Below are 26,341 nucleotides of genomic sequence, written 5' to 3' on the forward strand. Positions count from 1 at the left end.
TGCAGTGCAGAAATCTCTGTGAAAATTCTTTTCCTCTTGCCCTGGCTCTGAATTGCAATACTGTAATTCCCAGTGCCTGGCCCGCAGCACGGAGCTGGAATTCCTGGAATTGAGGCAGGTTTAGCTCTCCAAAGGAGCCAGGCTGGGTGCAGTTCACAGGCAAGGGAGCACCACAAGCTGGGGTGTTGGTAACATCACAGGAGCTGCCACAGCTACAGCTGAACAAAGTGGTTCTGTGAGCTTTCCCACAGTTTCAGGTTTCCATATGTCCTGAGGCTGCATTCCCACTATACATTAATTCCATATGGATAACAGGACCAGCCCTTGGAGAGGGATGTTGTACCTGCTCTGCAGTGGGGAATGCACAGAGACACTCACAAAACTGTAATTACATCATGTCCTGATCAAAGGCTGATAGCTGGAATGTTCTAGATAACCTCCTGTGTCTGTGCTGTCTTCTGTCTGCTCATTATATTGATTATCCTTAATGGCATTGCTCTGTATTCCCCTTCATTTCCATTGGTGTTTTTCTGAGGATAGAATGAGCAAACCCGAAGTCTGCCTTGAACAGAATCATCAGAGCTGCCAGTGAGGATGCAACTGTGGTGACTTTGATAAGAATCAGGAGAAAAAAGAAACCCTGTTTTGGTGTCAGGCTCAGTCTCAGCATTAAAAGCTCTGTTTGAGTTGGTACCAGAGGGGGGAAAAAAATTTGATTTGATGCAAGAAAATAAATACTACTGGTGCCAGACTAAATGTTCATTTCAGAATAGAGGCCTAATTTTCCCATTCCTAGACATTTGTCACTGCAGCAGTGAAACGGGTTCTGATTTACACCAGTGACAGGAAGATTAGGATCGAGGCGTGTTTAAGCAAGGCAAGAATTCTCTTGAAGTACTGGATTAACAAGGGCACTAAACGTGAGTGTGGGAGTAATTAGGCAGTGAAATGTGTTAGGCATGTGTTACTGGGGGATTGTAACACATCCTGGGTGTTGCTGCAAGGCACCTGCTCAGAAGCTGAGTCTCTTTAATTACTCGAGAGACGCACGGGGCTGCTCCACCGCCTCTGCTCCAGCTGGCTGCTCTCTGTGTCCCACTGCCCCAACACCAAGAAAAGCAAAGCAGAGCCACTTTAAAAATGGTTTAGTCCACTAAAAAAAAAAAAAAAAACTTTGGAGCTTTCCCAGTTTTCTTCCCTCCTCTCCAGCCAGAAATAGGCTGCTCAGATGAGCCCTTTTCAGTTCAGCCCAGCTCTGTGCAGGAGCTGCTTCCCAGCTCTCTGGTGGTGCTCTCTTCATGATTCTCTGTGTGCTGCTCCTGCTTAGATGAACTTGATTCTCGTGATGGCAAGAAAAGGCTCTCAAATCCTTTTGTATTGGGTTGTTAAATGTTGGGAGGAGGGGGTGGCATCAGCAGTTCAGAGCAGCAGGTCCTCCAAAGCAGAGCCAGTAGGTTCCCAGCTGGGCCAGCTCATTTCCCTCCATCCAGTGCCTCCATGAGAGGCTGGGTGCTGCCTGTGGGAAGGGCCAGAGGCAGGGACTCACCATCAGCCCTTGCTGGGGTGACCTTGAATGATCCATCAGAAAGCTCCCTGTGTTCCTCCACTCTGTGTAGCCATCCCACACTTTGCCAGCATGTTAAACATTATGAACCTTTTGTATCTACGTATGTTATTTATTTTCAGATTCGTTGGTCTCAGATCTCTTGCCACTTCCCTCCTCACATGGGCTATTCTTTGTTTTTTTGTTTTAATTACTGGACTAATGTTATCTTTCACAGCATTAGACACTTGGATACATCTCATTAACATAAAACAGTCTTTAAAAATGTTTATAATTAAACCTCAATTTACCAGCTCTCTGCCATACAATTTTCATTCAGAAGGGTTATTTATAGGTTTTGCCATTTGGTTTCCTTGACAGCATTTGTTTTAATATGTCCCATTCTTTCTGAATTAACTGACTTGTTCTCCCTGTCTTAAAGCAACATATTTATATCGACACTTTATTAGAGAAAATTGCAACCTTTTACCAAGAGAGAGCGATTACCTCTTGTATTCCTAAAGTGCATTAAATTAATTTCACAGTGTAATTGAAACCAAGGCAGAGGGCTCATTAATGGTTCCTTATCTCCCGATACTCATTTCTTCTTTCCTTAAAATGTGAGTTCTTGCAAATGAAAGAATGGAACTATAATAACCATTATGAGGTACATTTTTATTTTTTTTCCTTTTTTTTTGTCTCGTGCATGCTGCCTGGGAACCATTTTGCTTGTTCTTAGCAGTGATAGGTAGACAACAGGTGACCACGCGAAACCCGCCCAGCCTCTTGAGCACAGGTGATTATCAGTTCAGAAAAAGGAAACATGGTCAGACTTCCAGAGGTCTGAGGAGCTTCATGACTTCTTGTTTAATACTTGCTTTGCATGAGAAAATACTTTTACAATTGCTCCAACTAGAGTGTGAAGGAGGGCAGTGCTTTCATGGCACTCCTTCAGTGCCGAGGTGGAGATCTGTCTGTGCTGAGGGTCAGCTGAGGGCTCAACACCTCTTAAATCTTCACAGCAGCACCTGAGTGTGATGGCAGAGCCCCATGGATCCCCTGAGTGCATGGAGCTGAGCTTGCATTTCCAGTTAAAGGAGCTGTGCCATTTTCTGGGGCTGATTATTGTGTATATTCATAGACAGCTGAGTCCTGCTGTTGGAGAAATGGCACCAGGAAAAGGAAAACTTGATTCTGTAAGCTCTCTGTAGAGGAACAGAGGAACTATAGAAACTGTAGTTTCTATAGAAACTTCTGCTGGAGCCAGAGATGCTGCAGAATTAAGCCTCAGCAGCACCAAGTCACTCACAGTGGGGAGGTTCAGAACCTCTCAAGGGGTTTGCAGTTTCCATCAGAAGGAACTTGGAGGTCTGTGTGCCATAAAGTTGCCACACTGGGACCAGGATCATCATTAACTCCAGAAAATTTAAATATGGAGGGGAGATTCCATCAGCTTGTGGAATTAAGTTCTACTCCATTTCAGCCTGATGTGCACAGAATGAGTGGCTGGGATGTGGCAGTATTACATGAGATTAATGGGAAAGGAGGGTTGCTTTTTCAGTTTTTAGATGGATTACATTTCTCTAGGAACACTACCCTCCCAGTGCTGTGTGGTTGTTCCTGCCTAGTTATGACTTCCTCACCCAACAATTATTTCAGCTGCACATCAGCTGCGATGGTACAGGGGCAGGAAGGTGCTGGAATTACTGGGAAGTTCAAATGGTCCTGATTTTTGGTAGTGCATCAGCATGGGAAGAAGGAAACTTCCTGGGAGAATGTTGAAATCTTAATAAAGAACCTGGGTCTGAAATGTGACCAGGGAAATCTTGGGCTGGCGGGGGGGGCGGGGGCGGGGGCGCTGACTGCAAAATAATCAGTGGAAAATGAGGGAGGAAAAAGTTCCTGTTCCCACACAATTTTGCTGCACATGAAAACTGTTGATTTAATAACTCCTGCTTCCTCAAACCCATTTGAAGAGGCTTTTTTTGTTTCCTGGAATACATTCTGGTTTTGTAGACAGATAATGTATTTTTTAAATAGATCTAATCCCACTTCAAATCTGTTTGTTGCTGCATTTTGTCTTCTAATACACTGGAATATTATTCCTTTGACAGGTTTATTCTGTTTGGTGCTGTTTATATCAGAGGAGTTTATCACACTTTTTAAGTTGAATGCGTGAAAATGGTTGGTTGGGTTTTTCCCCCTGATCAAATTTCTACCTTCTAAAAGTTATTTTTTAGCACAAGTTTCGTGCACCACAATCCCTTTAGGGGCTTCCTTATCCCAGGGCACAGCTTTGAATTAGTGCAGAACCTGGTGCAGAATGGGATGAGGTCAGGAGTGAACTGAATTTGGTATCTCCAGCCTTGTGTCCAGAGGTCATTATCCACTCCAGAGCTTTGCTGCATTGCCAAACCCTAATCCTGGGCTCCCCAATTAAAATTGGCAGCTGGAGGTAAGAGGAGAAGAAGCACAGTGTTTAAGATAAAATTTGAGACAGTTTAGCAACGGGAGACTGTGAAAACATCACCTTTGTAATTCAAAGCATCCACTGCCAGGACACAAGTATCTTCAGGATAGAAAGGTCTTTGGAGAAACGAAAATAAAATATATTATAGCTGTGTGAGCCAAGGCCTCCAGGAACCAAAGCAGACAAGGATTTACCTGGAGCAGTGTGGAGGTTCTTGTCCCTTTTCAAGTCCCACCTGGTGGGAAAGGATGCTCTTGGCCGTGTGCTGTGGCTGGCCCTGAGCCAGTGTGCATTCACCTTTGTTTGCAGATAAACTGGTAGCCAGATAAAGGAGTGGAAACTAAAACAAGTCAGTAGTTGGACATGAAAGCCACAAGTGAAGGTCAAATTAATAAAAGGTTTCCTTTGGTTTTGTTTTACTTAGTTTGAATGCATCAGGCAGCATTAGGTGATTCCTCGCTTAGGAAATGTAGCAGCTTGTTTTTCATCTCTTCTGCTTGAAAATTTGCAGGAAGAGCTCTTTTGGAATGTCCCTTGGAGCCTCTTCTGCACAGGTGCTGAGGAGGGGGCAGGCAGGAGGGGACTCTCATGTTTTAGAAGGCAGTGGGGTTTCATGTTCCTGACCCTCACACCCTCAGACCAACTCATTTGGGTGATCAGGATTTTGTCTCCATTTCCTGATTCCTGCAGATCCTTTCTAAGGTGGGTCAGCCACCGGGCAGGTACTGCAGATCACATAAAACAATTTTCATAAATAGATTATTATTGTCAGTGAGAATGACGACAGATTTGTCTTTACAAACAAGCTGTGGGTCTGCTGGTAGATAAAACTAGCACTGAGAGACAAAAGAAACAATGGGAAGGATTCCGCTGATTGATGAATGGAAAAAGATATTTGCCTTTACAAACAAACTGTAGGTTTGCTGATAATGAAATTGGATATTGAAAGATGAAAGAAACAATAGGAAAAACCCTTAAATTCCATAAGAATTAAAAATTAAAAAGGCGAGTTATCCATTAGAGAGAAATCTTCATTATCAGGTGTTCTGGGAAGTCTGAACCTCTCAAGTACCTCAGCCAATGGGGAAAGAGAGAGACCCCAGGGGAATGCCTCATGGCCTCTCTCTTTATTCCAATAAAGTAAAAGGACTTCTCTGTCTCCTTTTTGGACATAAACCTCTGATGGTCGTGGATTAATTTTCCTGACATCAGCATCCTTTAACAACACTTCCAAAGGCATGACAGACCCAGGACTGTTACAAACACATGATGTCTGATTCCTTAAATAGGTTTTTTGGTAAGCCAGTATTCAGAAACAGGGTTGATATTAACAAGCTTTTGAGCTTCTTCCAGGAGCTGGACATTAAAAACTATATGGTTGCATTAGGATATGTGATCAAATTACAGGGTAGGTGTGAGGCTGTTTCGTAATGTTGTAGAGGAAAAGGGAAATCTTCATTCCAGTCTTGCCTGAAAGTGCTGCTTCAACTTGGCAGAGCACAGGAAGTGTCCTGGTGTTCATGCAGCACACGTAGAGTGTGTGTACACGGACTCCTGGTGCTGCCCAGCTGAATCCCCTTAGCTGGAAGAGAGATTCCTGCTCTCCATGCTGCTCACTGGGCTCGGGGTGCAGCCTCTCAGGGCGGGTGTTTGTAGGTCACCCTGGCACCTGGGGCACCTTCATCCACTTGGGCTCAAAAGTGACTATTTCAGTGTTCACTTTCTGCCCACCCCTGGGCTTTGCTCACTGGTTTTGCAGCTTCTGCAGCTGCTGTGGGTGTGGATTTTTCATGGAAATCATGATGAGAGCAGGGTAACTACTTAGAGGGGGCTGACTGGGGAAAAAGTCAGTAATTGTGGTGAATCTCTTATATATCCATAACATTGTCAGGCACTGAGAAGTTTTTGCCTCTTATCAGTCAAAATGTTGACCTCCCTGTGTCTAAGACTTCACAAAAATTAAGTCACATCTGTAAAATTGAACTTGTCATATTAGTACTTGCACTTGTTTTCAATTTCTATAATTTTGAGCTAGTTTTTAAATACAGTTCTGCAAAAATGAAGAGTTAAAACAGAAACAAGCTCTCACCCTCTGAACCATCACATCACTTGTTGGCATCACAGCAGCTTTCTGTAGCTGAGCTCCTCTTTCAGGGAAATGTTTTAACCTTTCTTATTCTTGGGGACCATATATCTGCTTCTAGCACAAATTAAGGGCTCCTGTTCTGAAGAGAGAGGAGGAAAAAAGAATAGCCTTTGTGCTGGATTTGCCTGGAATCTCCAGAATCAATTATTCACTTACAGCTATTTTTTAATTCTCATTCAGCTTAGCAATGCTGATCTTGATGTCTCACTGTGTGTTTACCCTCATCCTCCTCCAGATTCCACCTGTAAGCCTGAAAATCCCTCATACAAATTCTGGTCTGTCTTTCTCCCCAGGACTGCTTTGTTTTGCTGTTCCCTCTGCTCAGAATATGGTTGAAAGCTTTTGGCTCTCATCATTCTGTCAATCCTTTTGAGCTTTGTTAAAGAAATGAGTGTGTCTCATTATAGTCTTAAGCCTGTGCTGTTTGCAGTCTTCAATAACTGGAGGTGGAAAATTGATGTGGTGACGTTGTGTGTGGTGATCCTCTTTGTGATATCTGTTTTTTAATGAATTGCAACAAAGAAATAGCCAAAGAGGAATCTGCCTTTCAGATGGGATGAGCTGTTCCACTCTGTTGGCTCATGGTACATGGAGGCACCAGGAACATGCACAGATTGGTTTTAGTGCTAATAAACTGCTGGAGGGTGTGGTGAGCTGACACCCTGGGCTGGTGCTGGTGTTTCCACATCAGGATGTAAAAAGCTGCCTTTCCACCTTTATCTCAGTGTTATCACTCCTGGAGGTACCTGTCTGCCTTTGTGTTTGCACTCCAGACTGTGTTTTACAGATATAGATATTATCAGGAACTGAAAACATGAGGGAAAACGTTCCTGCATGCAGAGCTGCTTTAATAATTTGTAGGCCACTCACATAGAAAGCACCATAAAAAAATAAATAAAGGAAATCGTGTTTACAAGTGATTTGAGAATAGCTGTCTTTTGAATACAAGCCTCTGGGTCTATTAGGAGATTTTACATTCAGCCCACTGCCTGGCCATTATGTGCTGCAAAGAAATTACTCTGATTGTGCAGATCATTTCAACACATAATGACTGGGAGCCCAATATTTTTCATTAATTTTTCTGGATTAAATAATGCTCTTAAGTAATTTTTCTGATTGTTTTTTGTTCCAAGAGCGGATTTATTTCTGAAGAAGCTGTGTTCCTAGGTGCTACAATTTTGAAACCAAACCTCATCGTTGCCAGACTTGTCCCCTTGCTGGGTCTTTCCCGTCTCCTGGAGGTGGCTGAACCTCCCATTTCTTGTGCTGCTTCTCTGATTTCATCCATCTCTCCTTCACACTTGCACTGCCTTTTCCTGGACTCTAAATATTTGACCCAGATGTCCTTAGAATAGTTTTATTTTATTTTTTTTCTTCTCCTGTTAACCCTTGGGATACTTCTCTCTCCTCCAGGGTCTTGGCTACTGGTGATTGTGATGCCCCTTCCACTGCAGGACTTTGTGTCTCACCAGCTGGAATTCTCACATAAATACCTGACTTTTCCTCCTGCTTATGGCTCTCTTGAATTCTTTTTCCTGGCAGTGTCATTTTTTTTTAAAATGCAATATTGTAATTGCTGCCTGAAATAAAGAATGTTTCAAATTGCAGCTTGCGAAATAGGTTTTATGGAACAAACTTGTATTATCAGCCCTGCTTAGTTACATGCACTCAGTAATCATTCTTTCCTGGATGTTTTTCAGAGTGCCACCTCCACAGAGGAGGTTGCTTTATATTTTGTGGCTTATTTTCAAATAATATACATGTGCAGAAATCTGGGAGAGAGATTGCCATGGTATCTTTCCCTTAGATGCCACAGCTGGTTTTCCCCCAGAGGGCACTGCCCAGGCTCCCCAGGGAATGGGCACAGCCCCGAGGCTGCCAGAGCTCCAGGAGGGTTTGAGCACCACTCCCAGGGATGCCCAGGATGGGGTTGTTGGGGTGTCTGTGCAGGGCCAGGAGATGGGCTTGAGGATCCTGATGTGTCTCACCCAGCTATGTCCAGGATGGGGTTGTTGGAGTGTCTGTGCATGGCCAGGAAATGGGCTTGAGGATCCTGATGTGTCTCACCCAGCTCAGCATATTCTGTGATTCTATGAATCAACAGCAGCATGGCCAGATTAGACCTTAATTAAAACCTTAATTAAACCATCAGTGTGTGATGATCCAGAAACCTGACTTCTCATGGGCTGATGAGCGGGACAGCTCTGGGAAATTGGCCATTTGCCCCTGCCCTGCTCTCTTTGCATCTCTGCAGCATCACCAGAACTGTATCGCCCATGAATGTGCTCCCTGTACTGTCTTCTGGCTCACTGCAAGATGCTGGATCTGGGAATTTTGGAAGGGATCAAAGAGAAACAAAGTCAATTGGGTTGCTAGGAAAGAAGAAAAATGTTGAAATAGCTCTGACTGACCAGTTGAGTGCTGGGTGAGTGTCAGTGCCTGTGAAAGGCAGAGTCAGGCCACTGCTCTGGCTCCTGGGGTGGTGCATTTTGTGCACCACAGAAATGATATCTGTGAGAGCAGTAGCCTGGTGGAGTAGATCAGGCACAGACAGGGAGTCAGGGGACCTACAGTCTTCACTCCTCTGGCACTGCCTGCTGTCATTTGCCTTTCTTATTAAGAAAGCAAGCTTAGGGCAGAAAATTGTCCTAGTTTGTGTTAGTGCAGAGTAATGGGGTCCTGACCTCCGTGGGGGCTTTGGGTGCCACTGAAATACACACACTAATAACAGTGGTGACCTGCTCTGTGTCTTACTATTCCAGCATCCAGCTCCTGTTACAAGGAACAATTCATTCCAGGAAATGTGATGGAAGTAACCACTAGAAAATACAGTCATATTTTGTTTTCATTCCTTTTTAATGCCAGCAATATATAAACATGGTTTTTCAGAAAGAAAAGGGTGGCCCCTCAAGTACAGCAGTGCAGAGATTTGCAAGTGTGTTTAAAGATATTTGTAGGAAATGGCCATCTGAGCAGTTTTTATGGGCTGCTGTGCTCAGAGGATTTCAGATCCTGCATCTGTATAACGGAGAGAAGCAAAAGTGAATTCCAAAACAGCGTTTCTGTCAGGAGCAGCAAAAGTCATGTCCAGAGAAACAGCTCACAGAGCTCCTCCTGCCAGGGCAGGAATGTTCTTACCTACAGCTGGTGCTGGGGCAGGTGGGAAACCAGAGCAGCCAGAGGAGATTTAGGTATCTGAATGGAAAATATGCCAGAACAGCAGGAGAACAATGGCCTTTTGCAGTAATGTTTCACTGCAAGGCTTTGAGAATCCCAGATCCAGGAATTTGCTGACACTGTCATATTCTCCATTCCTAGGCACTATTAGCTGAGACAACTTAAAATTGGTTGGGCTGGTAGCCTAAAGGAATTGCTGACCTTTGCCAAGAGAGATGAAGTTGCCCAGAAGATTGGAGAGAATCAGTCACCACAGAGTGGAGGTGTCAGGATGGATAATGAGCCTTTCTTCTCCTCCTGGAACTGCAGGAGCCTGCAGTGGGGTGGGAAATATCAGATAAAAACACTCTGACCACAGATTGCCTGGAGTAACGAGCAGCAGCCTGGCAAAATCAAACCAATCTGGCGGGTCAGAAGATGGAGTTGACAGCACATTCTTATTTCTTCTAACACAGCTCACACTTCATGAGGGTATTCAGATGGTACAAAAATGAGGGGCATCTGACTGTGCTGTTTATAGTAGAAAACCATTCTCCAACACCTATTATTTAGGGTCATAAGAGTAACTGCAGCTCAGCTGAAGGATAATTTGGAGTACTTCTGACTTTCACTTCAATGAATAGAGTTTTAGCCATTTTCAGGGAGAAATTGTACCTTTCTCATTGCCTTTGTTGTGTGACAGTGTGGGGATTGCCTGTCTGATGGTGTATAGCTCACCTCTTACACACATTTACTGCAGGATTGTGGGAGAGCTTGTCAAATAAAGATGGAAATATGCAACTGATCCGTTATTTTATTCTCATGCTCAGGAGTCCCATTAATGCATTTCAGACCTGTGAGCACAGAAGTTATCAGTGAACTCTTAACTGAATGGGCAAATTGGTGAATGCAGCAGAATAGTAGAGTTGTCAGGGGCAAAAGCTGAAAATGATACGTGTGATTCCAAGAACCAGCCCTTTTTGCTTGGTAAATTTAGTGTTTTGCTCTGAGTAAACTAGATTAACAGCTTAGCTGTAGGAGAAGTGAAATCATGCTTTTATCACTGCATCATCTCTTAAAGCACGTGCAGTTTAACGTGTGGCAAAAGGCAAAACAACACCCCAGTGACAATAACACTGCTCTCTCACCAACACATGGACTTGACTGAATATTATCTCCTCAAACAAGTGACTTTGAACAGAAGTGATTCAGATTTCCTGAAGATCAGCAGCACAGAGCTGTTAAAAGAGCAAAATGTTACAGTCTTCTGATGGCAGCCCTCTGTGTTCACCTTTGATTCCCTTCCCCTATGTTTAAGCTGTAGAGGAAGACCTGGCTGACTGCAGCAGCAAAGGTGAAGCCCAAGATAAGAGTGGATCTCATGTAACACGAATTCATTTAACTTTGTGAACTGCAGTGGTGATATTTTTAGAAGTGGTTAAGTGTAACAGGAATATAATGAAGATAGGCTTATTTAGTCTTTAGAGTCACCATGAGTCAAATCTTGTGGGGCTTTCTAAATCAAGCTCAGTGGTTTAAGCTATATCTGGAAATATTCTGTGCAGCAAGTAGTGAAGTCAGCGGAGCTGAGGTCTGTAATGAGGACTAATGAGGTCTCAGCAATAGGGTAGAGGGCAGCTGTCTCCAAGGTGCTCAGTTAGAGCAGTAATGCTGCACAAATAAGGTTCTAAATAAGTTTTATTTTAGGTGTGTAGATTTCACTTGTTAAAAAAACCAAACAAACAAACCAAAACCCCCTAACATTTCAAATAGAAATTATGCTCTCTGCTGTGGGTTGAAGAAGTCATGCCTGATGTGTGGTGATAAAGGGTGCTGAGGCACTGGAATTGGTTGTCCAGAGAAGCTGTGGCTGCCCCACCCCTGGAAGTGTCCAAGGCCAGGCTGGATGGAGCTCCAAGGTTCAGCCTGGTCTAGTGGAAGGTGTCCCTGCCCATGGCAGGGGGCTGGAATGAGATGGGCTTTAAGGTCCCTTCCAGCATGATTCTGTGTGGAGAGTGCTGCTCTATATGCTGGATTAATGCTTGATACATGTATATCTGTAATGAGATGTTTAAAAAAGCCAGGCCTCCAATACACTGAGAAAGACAAATGCGAGCTGATTTTGGAGGAAAAAAGTTTCTGCCAGAAGTATTATTATAATTACATGTTACTGTGTTCACTATTTCCGTGAGTAATGATTTCAAGTCCATTTAAACTATCTGAGATTAAAATTAGAACTGTTGTTCTCCTGTTTCTGGGTGCATGCTGAGTGCTTCAGAAGAGTAAATGCCCCATTACAGTAAAACTTAGTAAAATTTTAGAGTCATTTGCACTACACTGGGATTTTACACCCTATTACTGCTCTGAATTATCTGTCATTAGCCCTCATTAAAGGCAGATTTGGTTAGATGGACAATTGTCTATTGCAATTTGATTGCAAATATGTTGTTAGGCTTTCAAATGAATATTTAAAGTGGATCATTGCACAGTTTGCCTAGAAATTCTTTTTTTTTTTTTTATCTTGTCCTTCCTCTCCCTCCATCTTTTAAGGAGCTTCCACCCAGAATTCCAATGCAGTGGAACCTGAAAAGCAAGTTGACAGCACAGTGAAAATGGCTGGAGTTATAGCTGGTCTCCTGATGTTTGTTATTATCCTCTTGGGAGCAATGCTTACCATCAAAAGAAGGTAAGTTTCTGCTTTGCTTCCATCTTGGACCTCTTGTTGTAATTTCCAAAGGAAGAATAAATAAAGATAGAACATTCTTTCTGTGTGACAGAGAGCAGCAGTTAATGCCTGTGTAATAACACAGACACTAGGGGTGGTAGGCCCAGAAGAAATACCAGTTCTGGGAGATCCAGCAATAAAAGAATGGTTGTTACTGCAAGGAGATAATGATAATTAATTGATAATTAATGTCAAGGGATAAGTCACAAAGTAGCATGGGATACAGGGGATAAAAGGAGAACCTCTCCTACCAGGAAAGGCTGAGAGGCTTGGGATTGTTCAGTCTGGGGAAGAGAAGGTTTGGAGTGACCCAGTTGTGGCCTTCCAGTACTTGAAGGGAGCCTACAAGAAAGATGGAGAGAGACAGCTCACAAGGGGCTGGAGTGACAGGACAGGGAATGGCTTCAAGCTGACAGAGAGGAGAGTTAGACTGGATGTTAGGAAGAAATTCTTCCCTGTGAGAGAGGTGAGGCCTGGCACAGGGTGCCCAGAGAAGCTGTGGCTGCTTCATCCCAACCTTTTTTCCAACACTTGAGTTTTCTGATGCTTTGGCTGTCATGACTGCTACAACCTAAGTTGTTATCTCCCAGATAACACAGACAAAGCCCCAGGCGAAATTACTCCTAATGCAGAATGAGTCCCAGAGGTGGGACACTGAGGATCCATTTGCTCTGTGTGAAAGTTGCCAAGCTCCTGCTGAGCTGAGCTGGCCCCTGAGACGGTGCACAGCACCTTCAGCTGGACTTGCCAGGTCCCTGGAGCAGCAATGTCTGGTGAATTTGGGTGTGATGTCCCACGCACAGAACTTTGCTTCAGCTGGTTTTGCCATAGGCTCTGTAAACCTGGGCAATTTTCTTCAAAGTTAACATTGGAAAGGAGGTGAGTGGGAGTATTAGAAATCTAAATTCTCCCCTTTTTTCCCTAGAGCTGGAAAATTACAGTTTCCTCTGTGTTGTTTCCACAGCCCCTCCCGGGGCAGACAAGCAGAATCCCTGCAGTCTGTGTCTGTTTGCTGCAATTTGCAAGGATACCTGCTGGAAGACACACTGAAATAAGGAATAAACTGGCTCATTGACTTTAAAATCTTTTCCCATTTAGAAGCTCTGAGTGCAGGAGGAGGTTTGGGAGGCTGTAGCCCATCCAGCACCTCCAGAGCTGCTGATCACATCCCTTCTGGGCTCCCTTGGATGGGCACCACCAGCCACATCCAGCTGGGACTCGGAGCTGCATATGGACAAGTGTTCCCTGAGGACGAGCCTGAGCCTGTCAGGCTTGTTGCATTTGTAAACTCGTGTGGGTTGGGACCAGCTTTCATAAAAGGAGAAGCTGATTTGGACCATAAATTGATTGGAACTTCTGGAGGAGCAGAGCTGAAAGCTTGAGCTCTTCTGAGAGAGCAGTGTAAAAACAGAGTTATCTTTTTGTTTTGCAAACAGGAGCATTTGGAGCTTAAGCTCTTGCATTGCATTTTGCACTAGCCTCATTTTAAAAACAGTTCCCTTCCCAGTGCACCAGGGCCTTGGTGTACAAATAGTGTAGCCTTGCAAGGCAACAATTCAGAAAAATAATTTAATGAGCTGAACTTGAAATGTCTTCAAATGGAGATGGAAAATATCCCAATGACATTTGTCCATTGTCCAGGGCATCACAGTTCATTGGCACAGGAACAGGCACAGGACTTCCTGGATGAAGCATTTTTTTAACAGAGAGCAGAGGAAGCAGAGAGGGATTAGAAGAGAAGGAAGACACAGGTTTGAGATAAACCTGGGTGTCATCAGGAATCTCTTTTTGTTCCTGTGGGACTCACCAGATTGGCAGCACGCTGCTTGGAACCTTCCAGACACAGAGCATGAGCAAGCAGTGCTCAGCTGCTCACAGTTTCAGCAGAACAAATTGCAAAATTCCAGGAACTCAAAACTTTCAGGGGGCTGATAAAGTTTTAGAAGGTTCAGTCAGATATGTGACGCTAAATTGAGCCAACCAGTGTATTTATACAGTGGAAATTTTTTGATGTTATATGCGTTGTCTGAAAGTTTTAGTTGCAACTTAGGGTTGTCTAAAATTTGCTAAAGTTTCCTTATCTATATATCTATGTCAAAATTGTGTGTACATATAAATTTCTGTTTTAAACATGACTGTCTTGCAGTATTTAAAATCAAAACCATTAACAGTTTGTTTTCTTGGTTTTGGGAACCCACTGACTCCAGGAGTTAAGCCATAGTATCATCATTACATGTATATGAAATATAAAAATTGCTGCAACATAACGGAGAGAAACTTCACACAAGGAGATGTCCTGCTCACACAGGCTTCAAACTGAGAGAGATTAAATTTAAATTGGATATCAGGAAAAAATTCTTCACTCTGAATGTGGGGAGCCCTGGCACAGGGTTCCCAGAGCAGCTGTGGCTGTCCCTGGATCCCTGGCAGTGCCCAAGGCCAGGCTGGACACAGCTTGGAGCAGCCTGGGACAGTGGAAAGTGTCCATGACATGGCAGGGGGTTTGGAATAATTTTTATGGTCCGTTCCAACCCAAACCACTCTGTGATTCTGTGATAATTTAACCTGGTAATTTAGAGGTGGTTATCTGAGCTCATATGAGTGTATGTGCTCACAAAAGGCAGAACAACATTCTTTCATTAACAGATACATATACTGAAATATCTCATTTTTATTGTATGAAAATATTTGTAATTCTCTAAGGAGCTTATGGGGTTTTTTTTTCCCTTAATATTATTTAAATACATTTGTGTAACAGAGTATACAAAATCATTTTGTAAAAACAAAACAAGAAAAACAAGATTTTTTTTTTTTTCTGGAGAAAATACCCTTTGACTTTGCCCCTTCCCAAAGTATTTGATTTTGGTCTGTTCTGATCTTATCTGGGCAGTTTTAATTCTGGTGTAATCGTGACTTGTATTTCCCTGGAGTGAAGAATGTGACACCTCTCAGGCTGGTGTGTTTGACCAGACAAAACCTCCACTGACCCCTTTAAATATAAGACTGAATAAATAGGATCAGACAGCCTGTCATGGATGCACTGTAAATAAGTTCTTTAAACTGCTGTCGGTAGCAAAAAAAGGAGATTTGGGGCTCTGTAGGGTCTAGGATTATTTCCTCCTATGAAAATTCAGCTCCTTATTCTAGATTAAGATTTAGGTGGTTGCCTTAAACTAATTAAATAAAACCCCAAAGCCTCTTGGGCAGAACATACCCAAGCTGTAGGACAGAATTAGGAAAAGGGACATTTGCACATTGAGTGACCTGTGTCCCCCCATCCCTGTTTCAGGTGGGAGACAGGCAGGGTTTGGGCTGTGTTGTACATTCTAGGACCAGGTCATGTTTTCACTGAACCATAACTCTGACCAGTTCTCACAGTTAAGCTTTGAAATATTCTTTAGTAAGTCCTTATTTCAGGCTGCATATTTTGGGAGAATTTGAACCAAAATGTCCAATTTCAAAACACAATTCTCCTTTTGTTTGTCTTCCTTTATTTTCTGTCCTTGTGGAGCGAACCTTTCTGAGCTTTCCTCTGCAGCCTGGAGGGATGTGCAGCTTTTTAATGAGGGCTGAGAGTCTGGTGTGATCCCAGATGTCTGTGGCCCAGACAGGAGAGCAGCAGAAAGAGCAGGAGGATGTTCAAGGGAACACTTCCAGTCAATAGAGCCGTGTGAGCCCTGGTCCTGGCCTCTCCCAGGGCTTGGTTTAATGGAATCATTTTGGGGATTTCAGGGGTTCAGCTGCATGTGTTCTCATTTTCTACATCTTGGTCACGTTTCCCTTTGTTTAGAGGCTCAGTGGAATTCAGATTTTCACAGGGTAGCTCAGTGGCAATCACTGCACCTTAACTGGTGCATTGCTGGGTCCTGTAAAATTGCTGCCTTCAGGAGATAATAGCATTTAGTTAAAATACATCCAGGTGTATCATGGAATCAGTGCCCTTCAAATAACGTGGCATCATCAGGAACCTGGCCAAAATAGCAGGTTTATAGCAAAGGCCATCATCAGGAAAACCATGCCACTTCAGTTTAATCCTCGTGAGCTGCTCTTTACCCCACGTGTGCCCAGTACAGAGGGAGACTGTGCACACAGTGACTGAGCTGAACCTGGTTTCCACGTGTGCTTATGATGGAAGTTGTGTTCAGAGCAACCACAAAAGTGAACACTTGAAAGCTGCATTTGTATTTCTAAGTGATTCCCAGTCATCCTAGTATCTTCAAGGATGGGATTTTAAAGCTGTGCAATAGGTTGAAGTTTGTGTTTCATCTTCTCTGTCTTGACCACTGCTGCTGCTTCTGTGGCTTCTTGTGGCCGATGGTGAATCTCTAATACCCTGGGCTAGGTCTGTCGTGAACCAGTCTTTTCAGAGAAGCCCCTTGCCAGCTATGAAAGGGTAAATATAACTTCTTAAGCTACAACTGATTGCCAAGGCTCAGTTTGTGGTGCTGCTCAAAATGTTGTGAAATGAATTGTTGAGAAACTGTGGTAGAAAATGCTTAATCACAGTGATGCAGAAAGCTAATGCATGCCCCCAGTGCTCAGCTATAAATATGGAGTGATGCTTGAATTGTTAATGAACTATTTGCATTTTAGAGTTTGATGAAGCTTGATTTATCATTAGACAATTTGCTCATTGTCTAAATATTCCAAAATTGTGGCGTTCTTACATTGTCACTTCCCTATTTATTGTTATTTGTATTAATAGCTCTGACATATTTCTTTCCATTTCAAAAATATCAAAACACTTGAGAGGCAAAATTAAGTCTCATTGCCCATGGTACTGACATGATAAAGTGAGGCAATTAAAGGTGAGGGGATTTATTCTTGGTGGCAGAAGTGGAAACACAACCTGTCTCCAGTTCAGTTTCTATTTATTCCTCACCAACACACAGCTCCTGAAACATGTCTAGGCAAACAGGATCTCAGTACAGAAAACAGCACAAATAGTTTGTATATTGAAAAGGAAACCTGGAGTTCATCTAAATCTAATTGTGTGTTTTTCTCTTTTTCTCCTTTTGGATATTTTGTTCATCTGACTGGTCGTCAATATTTAGAAGAAATGCATATTCCTACTCCTATTACTTGTAAGTATTTGACTGGGGATGAGGTTTTTTTAGCATGTTCACCCTGTGGTAATTTTGGGCTTTATTTTTTTCTTTTTGTTTCTCTTTTTCTTTTTTTTTAATTTTTTTTACCACTCCATTTATCCTTGTCTTTCCGGCAGAATGTATTTTATTTTCCCAGTTGCATGCTGTTTTCTCCATTTTCCCACTGCATCTGTAGCTGTGCCTGCAAAAATATGAATGTCCACAGATATGTCACTTATGGTTTATAACTCTTCAAACTGGATATTCATCTTTAGATTGGATATCAGGAAAAATTTCTTCACCAAAGGGGCTGTCCAGCACCAGAACATGTGGCCCAGGGAAGAGATGGATCACCCTGAGGCATTTATTTAAAAGTTGTGTAGATGTGGCACTTGGGGACAGGGTTTGGGGATGGACACAGAAGTGCTGGAGGAACAGTTGGACTTGATGATCTTGAAAATATTTTCCAACATAAATGATTCTATAATTCTGTAAATGCTAATGGACAAATACAGAGTGTCCCCTTTTTAATTGTCCACTGCCTGTAGCCACGCTTCAGGGAAATTCACACCTGAAAGTTATTGTTGGGAATTTCTCAGCCATGGATGTAAGCTTTTTAAAAACCTTAAGGTTTCTGACCCCTGGGAGTTGACTTTATCCCAGCAAACATCCCTGTTCCTGGAGCTGCCAGGTTCTGAGTGTTGGTTTAGATCACTGGATGATGAAGTGGTTCAGATATTCAGATCTAAATCACCTGTCCAGTCCTAATGACAATGCTGCATAATTAAGGCAGTTGTTAAGGCACATGAAAATGCTTCACACATCAGTACTTCCAGAGCCATCTGTTGCCTAAAGATTGAGGGGCTGGGAAGCAATCAGGGCCAAGCTGTTTCTGCTGTGATAATGGTTGTCTGAGGATCTGGGGGAGGAGAAGGCTGGATCAATGATGTGAGGAAAAAGTCCTGGAGAAGTGAGTAGAGGCCTCTGCTGCCATCAGAGGGCTGGGAGGATGGAGAAGGCAGCTGTTGCTGTGGGCAGGAACAGCTCTGCCCTCTCCAGCTCTCAGAAGCAGCAGGAGCTCTGTCTCTGACACCAACCCTTTCCCCAGAACCTGCCAGGCTTGTCAGGGCTCTGAAACCCACCGGGCTGTCCAAAGGGCCACATCAGCCCTGACAGCCCCTCCTGGTCTGCTGCTCCAGGAACTGCTTCCTTTGCCCCTTCTGCAGTTCCTCCTTGTCTCATCTTGGTGCTTTTTTCTGGAAGGAGTTCAGCAGGTCAGCAGAATGAGAGGGTTCATGTGCTGCTGTGTTAAGGGGAGCTGATTTCTTTTCCATATCAGTTGTTTTATGTCCAAACAACAGGGCAAAGGAGGATCCCCATGCACCACTGCTTGGAAAGATTTTGTTTCTCCATGACCTGTCAGGAAGCTTTTGAGAGAGGAACCTTTCCCACTTTCCAAACATGTGAGGAGCCTTAGGACACCATCACGAGTCTTGACTTTGCCCAGTGATGTAATTGTAAATGCAGAGTAACTCCATTTCCTCTAGACCTCCCACTGGTTCACCAAGAATGGAATTGGACCTCAAGTAGTCAGATTAAAGAGGAGATTAAGTATAAAGTAGGGGCTGGTTCTAACCCAAAGGTGCTACAAGCTAGTTGAATTTATTGATAGAACCTTTCCTCTTCTGCACATTTCTCATGTTTTACTGTTTGGTTTCCTTACAACCAATAGCACCACTGCCTGAGAAATTCACTGCCAAGTTTCCCATTATAATTCTGTCTTTTTCCGGCAGTATGTGGTCAGCATGTTCCCTGCTTCATTTTATTTTGAGATCTGTGTGTTTAAAAAGATGAATCAACTTCCGAGCCCTCTGTGACCCATTATACAGCTGCACAACATTGCTTTAAGCAGTCAGCTGAGGATTGTTCTGCCAGAGCAAGCACAGGGGTCTGTAAGGGGTCTGTTTGCTGTGGGTCAATTTGCTAGACCCTTTTTCCTCAGGGAGCAGTGCAGTGACTCAGGAAAAGTGAAGAGAAAACCCTCTGGAGGGTCAGCAAGCCTGGGGTTGCAATGAGCTTCAGCAGAGGCAGAAGGAAGGGCTTTAATAAGGTGTAATGAGGCAGATGCCCACCGTGCAGCACATCACACCAGGGAAAAGCCAGAGGTGCCATCAGGCAAGCTGAGTGTTCACAGGAGCCACTGAAGGTTGGAGCTCAGCTTGCAGAAATCACGGAGCTTTTTCCCCCCAGTACCACACCCAAAATGTCCTGCAAAGAGCTCACTCTTAGCTCTGTGCTGGTGCTGCCCCAGGGACCAGCAAGCTGGAGGCATCACATCTGCAGTCACCTCACCAGAAACACTGCCAGCACCAGGCTCTGCCTGCCTTGGGTCACATGGACATCTGCTCTGTCCCCTGCACTGCGAAAACCAAGCTCCGGTTCGGATTTTTTCCCCTTGAACAACAATCAAGGTAAAAAGGATGTTCTAGTAGTGAGGGAAGAAAGCAGGAGAGCCCATGAAGGAGTAGACAGTGAAGTTCTACTGAATTTCATGTTTCAAGTTTCACATGAAATAGAATTGCAGATGAAAATCTGAAATTGCTAAGGACTGTGAAATTCTTAGCCAAACTTGATTCATATTTCTCTGGACTCTTATGAGCAGAGAGGTTGGAATGAAGTTTATTTGAAATGTTGTGGAAATAACAGCAGCAGTATGGTTATATACAGATTTTTTTAAAAATAGAATTGGTTTCTATGCTATGACCTTGCATGAATTATTTAGTCCTGAAGCAAAATTCAGTTGAATGAGTTACCAGTATTGAAAAGCAGATTCCCAAATAGATCTGCTGGCAGATCTTTAAATGTGACCATATGGACTGTATCCCTTCATGTTTGGTTTCAGTTTCTGGACTTCAAAGCTGTGTTTCTTAGAGCAATTCTTGTCTGCTTTCAGATAATTCCTCCCAACCCTTTGTCATCTTCTGTACAGGCATTTCTTCTTATTAGGGACCAAAATCTCCTATCCTAACTCTTCCAAACAGTTCTGTAATGATAATTCTATAATGATAATTCTATTAAATTCCAAACAGTTCTGAATGATAATTCTATTAAAGTCACAGAGACATTTGTGAGGAGTATCTGGTCTTTACAGAGACAGGCTACAACATTTTGGTAGTCTCTGGACTGCAGTTCTGCCCTCAGCCAGTCTTGTGTTCTGCTGCAATTCAGGACTGGAAAATCTGATTCTGCGGGATGGTTGAGTACCTGCAGCTCTGACTGGTGAAACCAGTCCAAAATATTCACTTACAGGAGCAGTTATTTTGGGCATGCATAGTTATTAGGTAAATAGTTGTGGGATTCTTGTACAGCAACACTTGATTGAAAACTTCCTACAACATACAGAAAGATGAAAGAGAAGGCCATAAAGATCTTTAACACGCTTTAAGTGGAAATACAACCCAGGAGGCCTCGATTCTTAACTTGTAACTCATCGTGCAGGATCAGCATCATTTTGTGTCCTTCACGTTACCCATCAGCAAAGGCTGATTGCTTATGGGTTGAGATCCTGTGAGGAGAAAGAGATGGAATTAGGAATTCTTGTCCTGGTGCACTCCTTGCATCCCTGTGCCCAGGGTGATGCCTGAACCTTTTCAGAGGAGTTACTCTGTATTTACACCCACACAAATGGTGTCTAAGGTTGGGACAGAATTGCTGCTGTCTCTCTGCACTTAAGTTTAATGGGCAGTGTAAGATATCAGCCCAGCCAGCTCTGGAAGATGTTGGTTTTACTCCCAGCTAAAGCTGTAAAACAGACAGCAATTCATCCAGTTTACAGAAGGGTTTGCATCTAGTGACAGACACCTCTTTTGCAACAGTATTTTCAACTGCAGCAATCCATATCATGATTTTATTATTTGCTCACCAGGAAAATAAATGGAAATGTTTTCTGTGTGTGGGTTGTTTGTTTTGGTTTGTTTCTTTCTCCTGGGCTGGGTAATGGCTGCAGAATGAAATTTAATCAAGAGCAATATGAGACCAGGGAAGAATTTCTGGAAATACAGAGATTCATGTATGTGTTACAAGCACTCAGTTTAATGTTATTTATTAGAAAAGGGCACTCAATGGCCAAGATGTTTTCCTTTTTCCCTGAACTGCGCAGAGCTCCAGGGACATGATTGCAATATAAGAAGCCCCTTCAACTCCCACTGGAATTTCACACCAGTTTTAATTGTTGGGTGGTTTCAGCTGGGAGTTTCTTTACATGGGAGAGATTGCAAAGGTTATTAAGCTAAATTTATACTTAGATTTTTTGAGATAACAAAGTTTGTGCTGAATTTATTGCCACCATCTGTGGGATATTTGAAAAGAAAAACATCCCTTTATTTTATTTAGAAGCTTACCTCTGTATAACCACATTCACACATAAATATCTCCATGTATTTCCACGGATTGTGGGATCTGCCTGCACAGGTCAGCCTTCTAAATCAGAATTTTAAGAAGAAACATTCTCATTAGGTGCTTTTCTCATCAGATGATGGAAAAACAGGATCATTAATCAGTGGCTATGCTTGTCTAATGAAAGCAAATTAAAAAATAATATATCAAAATGCACAAAGTAGATGAGATGATATTTAGAACGTGTCTGTATGGTGATTGCAAGCCTAAGCCTTGCAGAGGGCAGGGTTTGTGGGTGTCTGTACCAGCAGGGACTAATACTGCATGGCTCCCACGTGCACCTGGCTTGTCTAAAGTCTGGTTGTAAGTAAAACTAAAAAATAAATACTAAAAAAAATCACCCACAAGCAGTGATTAATCTGATCAAGTGAAGCTTAGATCATACTCTCAAGAGCCTGTGCTTGTATACCTACAGTACAAAACATTCAGGGCATCTTTTGACTCATCTCCGCTTTCTCCTGTCTGTGAAGTTTGCTCTGTGACACTGGCCTTTGCTCTTCACTACACCTTTACTACACCTTTACTGCAGCAACCTCCCTGTGCTCCTGCCACAGCCTGGCTTCAGCAGAGCAGGTTAAAGCAGGTTCAGGAGGGGCAGGGTTCAGGAGGAAGCACACATTTAATCTGCAGCATGGAGCGGGTCCCCCAGTGTGTGACAGAGCACTGCTCTGAGCTCCCGCTCCTGTGGCTCTGCTCACACCCCTCTGGTGAGCAGCATTTCCCAGCCTGTCTGCCCCCCTGCCTTCAGAGATGGGCAGCTCCTCCCGCATGGAGCTCTCCCCCAGTTTAGAATGAACAGCCTTCCCCAGAGCTTCCCACTTCCCAGCCCCTGCAGGCAGCGAGAACAGCTCCCCTCTGGTGTCTCTTCATGTCTGAAGACCTACCAGCCCTATTTGATTCTCTAGATTAAAGGTCCACATTTCCTTTGGCCTTTGCTTGTAGATCGTGTTCCCACCTTTACCTTTCGTGTCCTCCTTTGTGTGAGCCCCTGTGGCACATGTCTGATTTGAAGAGCAGTGTTGTAGCAGAGCTCTCTCCAATCCTCAGTCAGAGCAACAGGATCACCCAGATTACAGTGCCATGCCCTTAGTTTCAAACCAGCCTGAAACCATTCTTCCAAATTGGATTTGTCATCTACCACAGGTTTAGGGCACGGAGATCCTTTCCAATACCTCTGCTGTTTGACCAGTGCTCCCTGGGATTTGCATGGCTCATCACTGCCTGCCTTGAATTGGAGCAGATTCCATCACAAATTACAGGTGTACTCCTAGGAGTTTGCAAGGCACAATTCTCCAAACGGAATTTTTTTTTTTTCGACTTTCTCAAATTGCTTATTGAAAATGAGGACAATATGCAATTTGTGTCTGTGGGAGGAAATTTCATGTTTAACTTACATGATCTATACCTAATGCCTAAATTACCTGTGCATGCAAATCTACACCACAGTGTACAAAATCCATCCTTGGAAACATCTAAAATTAAATCTGTCAACGTACATGCACGAGAGTTCTCCAGGAGTGGCAGTTACAGATTTAATGTTCATGCATGTAGAATTGATAGAGGAAGTTAGAGAAGAGTTTGAAGCTGCTTTTAAAAAATAATCCCTGACAGTCATCCAAACCTCCATGAAACAGGAATCTGATCCTGCAGATAGTTCTAACAGAAAATATTGCTGGAGCCTCCTGATTAATGCCTGTGGCAGTAAATGGTTTGTGCTTGATACCAAGTTTGCATTCCTAGACTGTTTAAGTAGAACTCCCACAATTTTAATACAGTGCTTCAGATTTTATGTCTAGTCTCTGATATGAGTAGAAGTTTCAAAAAAATAACCGAATCAAATCTCCATCATTTTTTTCCCCCCGAATTCACACTTACTTGTGTTCACTGCCAATGGCTTTTCTCCTTGCTTTAGTGGGGTCAACATCAACTGCCTGATTATACAGCTGGTTTCATTTTTTCATTCAGTTTTGAACATCTTTCTGTCTCATCCCTCCTCTGTGTGTGTGGTGCTTGCAAACATCATCTCTTCATTTCCAAACCCTCTCAAACTGAAAAGAGCAACCTGGTAAACTCCACCCATGGATTCCTGCTTCCTTCTTGCCACATTTCCCTTACCCTTGGATGTAAACCAGCATTAAGGTCATTTTATTCACATCCTGACATTTTGTGTTGATTGTATCAGACTCTTCTTCCCAATATCTGCCTGGTCCTTTATTTCCTCCCCTTTTCAGCTGCATATTGCATGAGTGGGGAAGTGTCTGCTCCATGAGGGGTGTCAGCTGTGCTGGGGACACTCTGGGCACGCAGCCAGCCCATGACTGACACTGATGCTCCCAGAGCAGCTTTGTTGGGGTGTTGCAGTGGCTCTGTGCAGGGCAGAGGGGACAGCGGGAGCCGTGTCACCGGCGTGACTTGTCAGTGATTCACAGAGATCTCTTGGAGCGCCCTATTTTTGGAAACAGCATTTCTAGATAAATGCTTTTCCATTTCCAAAAGGCGTTTTGACGTGCTGGGAAATAAACCTCTACCTAGCTGTGGGTTTTAAGTCACATCCCTAACATTCTGGAAAGTGCTAGTCATTTGATTTTCTAATCTTTTCTATGAATTATAATGATGGCAAGGACCAAATAGGCTTAGTCCTGTGCTGCCACTCTCTCCAGACACAGAACGGCAGCAGAAAAGGCACGTTTAGAAACTGAGAGCCCCTTGATGTGTCTGGCAAGCTTAGCTCTGAAATCCTCAAAAGAGATCTGTCTTCCTTTTCCCTCTAAATTTAGATGAAGAATTTTTACATTCTTGGAACAGAGAGGGAGAAAGGTGGAAACTGATAAGGCGCTGTGGAAAGAAAATTGTAGCGTTGTCAGATGCAGACCTGGGTTGTGTGTGCGAGGTAGATTGAGAACTTTAAACTCATGTCACCTTTTCTTTTTAGGCATTCAAGCCAATGTTTTAGGGGCCTCTCTGTCTTCTACAGGACCAGGTAGAACTCCTTTGCATAGGGCTTTTGTAAGCAGGCCTTTGGGGACTAAGGGGCTTGGGTTTGGGGTTATTTTTTTCCTGCCTAGGACATGCAGAAATGTTGTTACTCATTCACTCAAAAGACAAAACAAGTTTGCCAATTCCTGCTCTTTGTAGCTTGTTGGCATTTCTGAAAAGATACCAGGCAATGGGGACTTACAGATAATTATTGCCACAAATAATTTAACTTATATTGAATGAGGAAGTCACCCCTTTTGACTCACCATTTTCAACCATCGGAGTCATGGTCTGTAGTGGCTCACCCCAGCAGTCCAGAGTGCTTTTTATTAAGGACTTCTGCATTTTGGATTAGTGTTTCCCACTGAGTTATTTTAATTCTTGTTTCCAAGGAATTCACACAGGCATGTACGATTAGCAAACCATCAGGATTAAAAGATCCGCACGGCAGGGTTAACACACTTCAAGGTTATTTTAGCTACCCCAGGTACCACAGCACAAAAAAAGCAGGGGCTCCCATGTCTGCAGCTCATGGTTCCTAAATCTGGCTGTGCCAACGCTGCTGAACACTGGAAGCAAAGCTTTTAACATCATTAAATGCCAGCTTTTTGCTTCATCACTCAAGGACTGCTCCCCTCTTTGCATCTTCATCTGCACAAGTGGATACACCACGGGGGTTTGGGGAGATCTGAGGAAGCCCCCTGGGATGATGGACCCAATTTGAACAGCTCTGGGCTTGGATTGGAACCACCAACTGTAAATGGCTGAACTGCAACTGGCTGAGCAGATGAAATACATGTGTTTGTTCAAAAGTTTGCAGCAAACATCCAAGTTTTTTTCCATAAATCTGTGCTCTCCTGATCTGATTATCTTTCTTTAAAACAGGCTTTTCCCACAGACACAGGCAAAGGATTTAGCTCGCTCTGACCCTTCTTTCCAAACAAGTATAAGTGGCCAAGCTGCCCATCTCCTGAAGGCTGGGGCTCAGCTATGTGCTTGAAACTTCCCTGTAAATGCCACTCTGACATGTTCTGAGCATAAATAGAGCCTGTTAGACTATGTTGGAAGGAGTACCTTTTTTTCTTTTTTGAATCTAATTAAGTTTAAAAGATGGGTAGTACTTACCATAAGCATGTTGTTTCAGAGAAGAAAAACCTCTTTGCAAAATGATTTAGTTGTTAGGATTTTTTTTTCTTCTTTGAGTTGGAGAAGAGAAAGAAAACTAAAGCTCCTTCTTACAGTAATCTGTTTTTCTCCCTTTTATTTTATTTTCTTATCTAGGGAAGTGGTGTAAGCAAAGTTCTTTGCTGGTGCTAGGGATTTGTGTGATATTTTTTCAAGGTATGGATTGTAGAATGTCACACATTCATTTTTAAAGGGTTTTGCTCTCTGATACGAATGAAGCACAGGGCAGTCAAATGTCAGTGGAAGCTTAGCAGCTCACTTTTCCTGCTTCTCCTCATTTTATTATGCTCTGTGTTTGCAAAAGAGGAGCCTCTTATGTTCTCAGCTTTGTTACTGTTTCCAGAGCAAGCAGCCTTGCTGCTTTTGACAAAGTTTTTGCTGTCTCCTCAAAACAAGAAAAGACCCATTTTCCTGGAACAGGGCCATTTGGACATTGCTAAAACAACTTCAACCTTCAGTGTGCCCCACCCTTCCCTGGCTGGGGATCCCAGAGCAGTTCCAGGATGTGTCAGGACTCAGGAGGCTGCTGCCCTCACTGCTGTGCTGGGGACAGGACAGAACTCTGCTCCAGCTCTCAGGTGGCACAGAGCCAGGTCTC

The 26,341-nt window shown here is 43.3% G+C and overlaps 1 protein-coding gene across 1 annotated transcript in view; it reads left to right on the forward strand.

The window, feature by feature from the left end:
* The window catches only part of PTPRT (protein tyrosine phosphatase receptor type T), a 439,432-nt gene that overhangs the window by 358,998 nt on the left and 54,093 nt on the right, over nt 1-26,341 (forward strand). The window contains exons 14-15 of the mRNA XM_041478701.1: nt 11,866-12,001; nt 17,095-17,124. Coding sequence (XP_041334635.1) covers nt 11,866-12,001; nt 17,095-17,124 — 166 coding nt within the window. The remainder of the gene's footprint in view (nt 1-11,865; nt 12,002-17,094; nt 17,125-26,341) is intronic.

The sequence above is a fragment of the Pyrgilauda ruficollis genome, unplaced genomic scaffold (genome assembly GCF_017590135.1).
Source record: "Pyrgilauda ruficollis isolate IOZ18807 unplaced genomic scaffold, ASM1759013v1 scaffold46, whole genome shotgun sequence".
Classification (NCBI taxonomy): domain Eukaryota; kingdom Metazoa; phylum Chordata; class Aves; order Passeriformes; family Passeridae; genus Pyrgilauda; species Pyrgilauda ruficollis.